Here is a 9643-nt window from a genome sequence, read left to right as displayed (position 1 = left end):
ATAGACCTGTCAGCAATAGGTGTGGCTGAGATAGCCAAAACCACTAATTTGAAGGGGTGTCCACATACGTTTGTGTATATATATGTATATATATATATATATATATATATATGTATGTATATATATATATATATTTTTTTTTTTGAAGGGGCGTCCACATACTTTTGTGTATATATATATAGTGTATGTGTTTGAGAAAGAGCGAGGAGAAACAGCATATGTGACTTTGCGTGTGGTCGTATGCCTTTCTTATAGAGCGGGATACGGAATTATTGGATCCCTTGATACAGATGAGCAAAAAAACACTATAAAAGAAATACTACAAATACTGAGCTATGCTCCAATTTTTAAAATGATTTTATACTAATACAATTGCTCAGAGATAGAAATTTTGTTTAACAAGTAATCCACCATTGGTGTCTGGGCCAAAGAGCTCTATTTTCATGTCATCTGACCATAGCACCGCCTGGAGTTTGCTAAACGGCATTGGCACTTGGATTGGAACCGGTGTTATGGTCATATGATATGTGGGTTTGGTCTTAGAAAGAACAATGCTCATGCAGAAAATACCTAATCCATACTGTAAAATATGGTGTGGATCTTGATATTATGGGGTATTTTTCTTCCACTGGTCCTGGGGCCCTTGTTAAGGTCAATGGCATCATGAACTTTACCGAGTACTAGAATATTCTAGCCAAAAACCTGTTTGCCTCTGCCAGGAGTCTTGGCCGCAAGTGGATCTTCAAGCAAGATAATATCCCCAAGCACACTGTAACGGCGTTCTTCGTTTGTCGCAAGAAAGTCGGACCGAAATGCAGCGTGTTGGTTACTCATGTTTTTTAATGAAAACAAATAACGGAACTATACATGAAATAACTAATAAATACAAAACAACAAAACGGAACGTGAAACCTATTACAGCCTATCTGGTGAACACTACACAGAGACAGGAACAATCACCCACGAAATACAAAGTGAAACCCAGGCTACCTAAATACGGTTCCCAATCAGAGACAACGAGAATCACCTGACTCTGATTGAGAACCGCCTCAGGCAGCCAAACCTATGCAACACCCCTACTCAGCCGCAATCCCAATAACTAAAAAAAAACACTACGAAATACAACAATATAAACCCATGTCACACCCTGGCCTGACCAACTAATAAACGAAAACACAAAATACTAAGACCAAGGCGTGACACACACATTTAAATCCTCAAAGAAAAATCAACATTTTGCAGTGGCCATCTCAGTCTCCGGACTGGAACCTTATTAAAAACATGTGGTTTGAAATAAAGAGGGCAGTCCATAAACTCAGTTTAAGGATATCAAGGATTGAGAAATATTTTGTATGGAGGAATGGTCTAAGGTCCCTCCCAATGTGTTCTCCAATCTCATAAAACATTTTAGAAAGAGGCTCAGTGGCGATATCTTGCAAGGGGAGGGTGCTGGAGTACTGAAAAACTTTCTCTGGACAATTGCATTATTATAAGATAATACAATTGTTGCATTTTTTTTGCATACAATATACCTCTGTACTTATTTATTTCATACAGTCTTCTTTATCAAGGGATCCAGTAATTCTGGACCTCTCTGTATATGTTTAATGACTTACGTGCCTGTGTCTAATAGAGAGCTCAACCCTACATTGTGTAACAGATTAATTGTATTTCCCTTTGTCTCACATCACAAACAGGGTCTTTTGAGCATGTGATGCCAAGGATTGCAGAGAGAGATCACCACTGTCCAGCCAGTGTGAGACACTCAGCCTCTCTTCTCTCCAGCTCCCTTATATCACTCAAACTGCACCCCCTTCCCAGTGATGCCAGGAACATGCATCAGCAGCTCTTTGAAACCAAGAGGCAATCATCCCTAACCCTACCCTGATTTAGAGAGGGGCACCCATGGTACGCCCCACCCTGTGCACCCACCACCACCCACCAGCTGCCTGCTGCTCCGATCTTCCAGTGCTACAGCATCCCTCCCCTGACCCACTATCCCACTCACCCGCACTGCTACCACCATGGCCAGGGAGTCCAAACACCCCTCCCTCTCCCGTTATTGCTTCCTCTTCCTACTGACTACCAAATGCTACTGGCTGTTGGTCTCTGCCACTCAGAAGGTCTCGGACCCGCAGCTGCCTCTGCAGGAGTACGCCCATTCTATCCGGCTGGACGGTGACATCATGCTGGGTGGCCTATTCCCGGTGCACTCTCGTGGCGAGAGAGGAGTGCCCTGCGGGGAGCTGAAGAAAGAGAAGGGCATTCATAGGCTGGAGGCCATGCTGTTTGCCATTGACCTGATCAACAAGGACCCAGAGCTGCTACCGAACGTGACCCTGGGGGCGCGCATCCTGGACACGTGTTCCAGAGACACCTATGCCCTGGAGCAGTCACTGACCTTCGTTCAGGCACTCATCGAGAGGGATGGCTCAGACGTGCGCTGCGCCAACGGGGACGCACCCATCTTTGCCAAGCCGGATAAGGTGGTAGGGGTCATCGGGGCAGCGGCTAGCTCGGTGTCCATCATGGTGGCCAACATCCTGCGGCTCTTCAAGGTGAGGATTCTGTTTCCGCTATTTGAAAATGGGATTGTGTTTATTTTTTCCCATAGTCCTTGTTCTCAATATTATTTAAGCTTAGGTTTGACTCAGGCTAAGGTCTAGTCTTCTCTGAAGTCTGTGAAAAGGTCAAAGATTTATGACGAGTCATCCCTTCAAGGTTCGGTTGGTTAGCGTAGCAGGCTTTATTCCGCTGTCTTGGATATTAGAATGCAGATGGGGCTTCCATAGGCTTGGTGGGGTGTCATCATAAAAACATTATGCAACGGCCTTTATTTAGATAACTATTTTCCTCTCCCATGCTAGTGGCTGGGCCTTTGTTAAAAAGTTAGAGATTTTCTAGACACAACCATCATCATCATCCTGTCCTGTTGCCAATGGGGATTAGCAAGGTTATGGGTTGACAGTATTGCTCTGGCATTGAGACGTTTGTCCTGTGTGCTTGGCATGTTCGCTATTGAAGCAGATTAAACTCAGTTACCCGATACCCCATTAGAATATAGTCAGCGTTATTAAAATAGGTTTTACTTCTAACCCCAGAGGGCTGTAAACTGTCAATGATAGCTTATAACAGTTCTTGCATGCCAATCAGGTCTGATGTCAGCAGCTGACCAGTGGTAGACACACGAAAAGGTCAAACCAGTGATGTGAAACGACTGACTACGGTATGGAGTTTTGGTTCCGAGAAGGAAGTGAATGAGATGTACTTTAGCACATAGTTGTTGGAATATGTAGTGTCAGCCTGACAAGGTGTATTGTTCTCAATAGCTATGCATTAGTCCCATTCTTTTGTCTGGGCTAACTAAGTGAACTGTCCAAAAGGAAACATATACCATGCCCAGTGTTTCTGTGATTTAATTGACCTTGATCGTGATATTGCAGCATATTGCTCTCAAAACAGCATCCTTTGTCTCCCTTCTTTGTAATACAGAAAGAAACTGCTCTGGATCTAAAAATACAATGTGGGAAATGTGATAGACCTGCATTGATATGTTGCATTAATCTAATACAGCCATTATCCTTTTCATGGTCAGCACAGATATTACTTACCCAACATGGAGGAGAGTATAAATATTCAGTGATCTGCTTGAGGAGAAAAGGTGAAAGTGGAGAATGACCCGACAGGTTGAATCTCCAGCCTAAAGCAGCGGCATGAGCAATGTCTTGACTGTGAATTAAATACTGATGGAATAGCAGGTAGCATCAGAGGTCAGAACAAGGGAGAGGAAGGGCCTGACAGGCTGATAGGTGCTGCCCTAACAAAGTGGATAATGTAAACTCTCTGCTAGGTGCAGTACATTATGAACTACAACCCATTGTTTTGAACACAATTAAATTATTTCACCCAGTTATTAGTTCAGACCTCCCCACACCCACCCCCTCCATTTGACACCCCCCTGTGACAATGCAAGTCTCAGAAAAACAACATATCAATGTCTGGTGAAGGATAGGTTACATCCTGGACACAAAAGCTCTGATTTTACACTCCATTGACTCCACAGGAGGCTGCTGAGGGGAGGAGGATGTCTCATAAGAATGGCTGGAGTGGAGTGGAAGAGATGCGTTTGATGTTTGATACCATTCCATTTATTCCTTTCCAGCCATTACTATGAGCCCGTCCTTCCCAATTAAGGAGCAACTAGTCACCTGTGATTGACTCCCATAAACAGACTGCTTTCGTCACTATCGATCCATGTGCTGAGGGGCTGGCCCAATTACAGTCTTAGTAATGGAGTGGATATGTACAGCTTCATCCTCAAGACAAGAGGAACTCTGAATTGTTTTCCCCTAAGTGCTGTTCCGTGATCAGCTTTCTCTTTCACCCAATCCCAACCTTTAACAATTGGGGTTTGTGGTGATGTAGTTGCAGTTTAAATGGATGTAGACCTCGGGGCGATCCCATTGACCTGTCATTCCAAACTGGGTTTCCTCAATTAAGTTCAGGTTCCAAGTCACAACCAGTCTGTGCAGGATAAAACCATGTTTGAAGTTCGAAATGGCTCCCTATAGAGTTCCGAAATCCATTAATTCCCATCCAAAGTGTACAAAACCATATGGATTTGATCATCCATAATTTACACACATTCAGTATTACTGTGCACTGTATTTGTGTAATTTGCTGTAATTAGATTTTGGGACAACAGTGTTAGAAACTGACGAGTGTTAGCCATGAGAAGTAGTTTGGGGGTGGGGGTGCTGCGATTGTTTTCCAGGTTCTTGAAATACAACTTATTTCTATGTGAATTCTGATATGGTTTATTCATTCCTTTTCCATTTTAGTAGACCCTCTTATACAAAGCAACTTACAGTAGGCTAGTAATAGGGGTTGCAACAATTTCGGCAGATAATTTTAGAAAGAGAGGGTCCAGATTGTCTAGCCTGGCTGATTTGTAGGGGTCCAGATTTTGCAGCTCTTTCAGAACATCAGCTATCTAGATTTGAGTGAAGGAGAAATGGCGGAGGCTTGTGCAATTTGCTGTGGGGGGTGGAGGGCTGTTGATCGGGGTAGGGGTAGCCAGGTGGAAAGCATGGCCAGCCGTAGAGAAATGTTTCTTGAAATTCTCAATTATCGTGGATTTATCGGTGGAGACAGTGTTTCCTAGCTTCAGTGCAGTGGGCAGTTGGGAGGAGGTGCTCTTATTCTCCATGGACTTTACAGTGTCCTAGAACTTTTTGAGTTTGTGCTTCAGGATGCACATTTCTGTTTGAAAAGCTAGCCTTAGCTTTCCTAACTGCCTGTGTATATTGGTTCCGAACTTCCCTGAAAAGTTGCACATCATGACGGCTATTAGATGCTAATGCAGCACGCCACAGGATGTTTTTGTGCTGGTCAAGGGCAGTCAGGTCTGGAGAGAACCAAGGGCTATATCTGTTCCTGTTCTACATTTTTTAAATGGGACATGTTTATTTAAGATGGTAAGGAAGGCACTTTTAAAGAATAACCAGGCATCCTCTACTGACGGGATGCGATCAATATCCTTCCAGGATACCCGGGCCAGGTCGATTTGAATGGCCTGAAGTGTTTTAGGGAGCTTTTGACAGTGATGAGGGGTGGTCGTTTGATCGTGATGAGGGGTGGTCATTTGACCACAGACCAATTACAGATGCAGGCAATGAGGCAGTAATCGCTGAGATCTTGGTTGAAAACAGCAGAGGTGTGTTTGGAGGGCAAGTTGGTTAGAATGATATGTATGAGGGTGCCCGTGTTTACGGATTTGGGGTTGCACCTGGTGGGTTCATTGATAATTTGTGTGAGATTGAGGGCATCAAGCTTAGATTGTAGGATGGCCGGGGTGTTAAAGCATGTCCCAGTTTAGGTCACCTAGCAGCATGAGCTCTGAAGATAGATGGGGGGCAATCAATTCACATATGGTGTCCAGGGCACAGCTGGTGGGCCGGGGCTAGCAAGCTAGCAGAAGGGCCTTAGAGGGATGTCTCAACAGAGGAAAGTCAGTTTTAGTCTCCGGGTGCGGTGACGTCGATAGAACAGTCGTGTTGGATTAGTAGGGTTCCGAGTAACAGAGAGGTCCAAGTTCAATTGGCAAAATAGGTATCATGGCCCAAGAAATTGACCAATGGATCTATTCAGCTAACAGTCCGATATGCTCCAGAAAGCTAGCAGCTAGAGGTGACCAGCCTATGTACAATACAAGCATTTCGCTACACTCGCATTAACATCTGCTAACCATGTGTATGTGACAAATAAAATTTGATTTGATTTAATGTACATTTACATTAAGTGGTTTGTAAGGATGTTAAATTAATACTGCACAAAAAGTAGCTGTCATTTGATGTAGGAAAATGTTTTACATAATGCAGATGTTTTGTGTCTTTCACATAGTTCTGCACCTTTTAATGTTAAAGTTTGAGGACAGGGTTTTGTTCTTTCTGGATTCCAATGAATGACAATCACAGAGAAAGGGACAGGGCAACATCTTCTTACAATTCCAATTATTGAATCTCGCAAGGTACACTTCTTAACGATTTGACACGTACCAACAAACTGGTGTGATCATTCTACAGTGGTCCTTGCAACGTAACGCTCAAACCTGTGTGATAAGAACGCTTATTTAGACCATCCAGTTTCAATTGATGCAACAGTCAGCGTTTAAGCTGGTGACACTGTTTTTTCACAGGAGCATTTTTCACAAATACAGTCCTTACAAAGTTATATCTTGAATGTGACCAGTTTATTTTTGGATGCAATGTTCAGACATTCACAGAAGTAGCGACAGCGTAACGCAATCATCCAAACCTGGAAATCTAGGCTATATTAGTTCTTACGCTAACTGAGGAAAGATTGACGTAACACAAGCAGTCATATTTAGCTAACTCTCAGCTGACAGAAACCACAATATAACTTAGCTAATAGCAATTACTATTTACAATTCATCACATCACAGGTGAGCTCACCATTGATCGAATTAATTGAGTAAATCACTTTCTAAAAATTGAAAGTAATCCGACGATTGGTAGTTTGTGCGTGACACCATGTTTGTTTTTTTCGCGTCAACCAAAGATAATAAGAAGAGGCAAGATGAGTTTGGACTGTTTGCAGTATGGATGTTGTCTACAATCATTCACTTACGGAAGTTTACTTGAAAAATATGATTGAACCATTCCGTCATCTCTAACATCTTTGGTCTGACAGACATTTATGTGACACCCAGAATGCATTGTATTATGTCAACAAACATGGCGCCAGACATAGCTTGCAAAAAGCTTAGCTTTAGCTCATCATAATCAGTACAACCTTCAAAAACATATTTTACACACTTCATAGGTGTCCATTAAAATCAATGCAAATTTCAGAATGCATTATTTGTCACCAGAACTTAAAAACGTGAATAAAACTGTAAATACATTATGCTTCATACATACATACTATATGAATAGAAACGACAACGTGATATACAGAATATAAAGCACTTACTTTGATAGGAACGTACACATGTCCAAAGTTATTATTTGAAAGTAAAACAACAATGAAGGCACTGCAAGCGCCAGCCAGATAATATGCCACGGGGAAAAAGTTAGGAAAAAGACTGCAGAAATGTCTGCATACTTGATCGAAAAGAGAAGTTTGTCCGGCTCATTAACTTCTTATGGCTGCTGGGGCAGTATTGAGTAGCTTGGATGAAAGGTGCCCAGAGTAAATGGCCTGCTCCTCAGTTTCAGTTGCTAATATATGCATATTATTATTAGTATTGGATAGAAAACACTCTGATGTTTCTAAAACTGTTTGAATGATGTCTGTGAGTATAACAGAACTCATATGGCAGGCGAAAACCTGAGAAGAAATCCAAACAGGAGGTGAGAAATCTGAGGTTGGTCGATTTTCAACCCAGGCCCTATTGAATTTACAGTGGGATATGGATGAAGTTGCACTTCCTAGGGCTTCCACTAGATGTCAACCGTCTTTGGAAACTTGAATGAGGCTTCTACTGTGTTGTTGGCCTGAATAAGAGCTGAATGAGTCAGGTTACTGGCAGAGAGCCATTTCCTGGTAACACGCATTCCACATGATATCGACCTGCGTACCATTGCTTCTCTAGACACAAAGGAATTCTCCGGTTGGAACTTTAATGAAGATTTATGATAACAACACCCTAAAGATTAATTCTATACTTAGTTTGAAATGTTTATTCGACCTGTAATATAACTTTTTGATGTTTTTGTCCAAAGTTATGCGGGACCTGCACTAGCGTTTGGATATGTGTACCTAACGCGCTAACAAAAGTAGCTACTTGGACATAAATAATGGACATTATCGAACAAATCAAGCATTTATTGTGGAACTAGGATTCCTGGGAGTGCATTCTGATGAAGATCATCAAAGGTAAGGGAATATTTATAATATGATTTCTGGTTTCTGTTGACTCCAACATGGCGGAAAATTGTACTTATTTTCTGAGTGCCATCTCAGATTATTGCATGGTTTGCTTTAAAAAAAAATCTGACACAGCGGTTGCATTAAGGAGAGGGAAATCTATAATTCCATGTGTATAACTTGTATTATCATCTACATTTATGATGAGTATTTCTGTTGAATCGATGTGGCTATGCAAAATCACTGGATGTTTTTGGAACTAGTGAACTTTAAATATGAACTTTATCAAACAAAACATACCATTATTGTGAAACATGAAGTCCTAGGAGTGTCACCTGATGAAGATCATCAAAGGTTAGTGATTCATTTTATCTCTATTTGTGCTTTTTGTGACTCCTCTTTTTGGCTTGAAAAATGGCTGAGTTTTTATTTGGCTTGGTGGTGATCTAACATAATCGTTTGTGGTGCTTTCGCTGTAAAGCCTATTTGAAATCGGACACTGTGGTGGAATTAACAACACGATTACCTTTAAAATGGTATAAGATACATGTATGTTTGAGGAATTTTAATTATGACATTTCTGTTGTTTTGAATTTGGCGCCCTGCACTTTCACTGGCTGTTGTCATATCATCCCGTTAACGGGATTGCAGCCCTAAGAAGTTTTAAAGCCTCAACCATAAATTGTCCGCAACAATGAAATGGGCTACTTCTATGTGAATTTATTAGGAGGTGGAACACTCCTCAATTCAAACGGTTGTTCAAAAAGAAAAGTTGTTAGAAAATCATTTCAAATTGACAAGTTGAAACATAGCCTATAGATAATTAGCAGGCAGCGCGGGTTAACTGTCCTGTTGTTGTCAATCATGTTTTGAAGCAGTGAGTGCATTCTGACATCACGTGCATAAAACAACTCACACTGGGGTGACTGTTAGAGATATTTGGAACTCACGCATGAAAAGGTTGATTATACAACTATCTTTTTTGCCAAAGTGGAGATGCTGAAATAATGTTTTTGTACGCGTTACAGACATCTGTATCGGTCCGCTAATAGTAAAAGTCCCAGTGCACTACTTTTGTGAAAAAATATTTCAATTTTAATTTAATTTAAAAAAATTGAGTGGGTGCTGCACCCCTACCCCCCGAGGCTATGGACTTAAGCATGTTTTAGTATGTTTATAATCATATAACAAAGAGGGCCTGTCTGAGATAGAAGGTTTTCGTAAGGGCGAGATCGGAGGCATGTGTTAGATT

At 41.6% G+C, this 9643-nt stretch overlaps 1 protein-coding gene across 2 annotated transcripts in view; it reads left to right on the top strand.

Annotated features, from left to right (window-relative positions):
- Nucleotides 1-1941: 1941 nt before the first annotated feature.
- The window catches only part of LOC135509569 (metabotropic glutamate receptor 8-like), a 230104-nt gene continuing 222402 nt past the window's right edge, over nt 1942-9643 (top strand). For both annotated transcript variants that reach the window (XM_064930332.1, XM_064930331.1), the window contains exon 1: nt 1942-2558. In XM_064930332.1, the coding sequence (XP_064786404.1) occupies nt 2025-2558 (534 nt within the window). In that variant the 5' untranslated portion in view covers nt 1942-2024. The remainder of the gene's footprint in view (nt 2559-9643) is intronic.

Source organism: Oncorhynchus masou, chromosome 22 (genome assembly GCF_036934945.1).
Source record: "Oncorhynchus masou masou isolate Uvic2021 chromosome 22, UVic_Omas_1.1, whole genome shotgun sequence".
Taxonomy (NCBI): Eukaryota; Metazoa; Chordata; class Actinopteri; order Salmoniformes; family Salmonidae; genus Oncorhynchus; species Oncorhynchus masou.
This window is presented reverse-complemented; position numbering and strand designations above follow the sequence as displayed.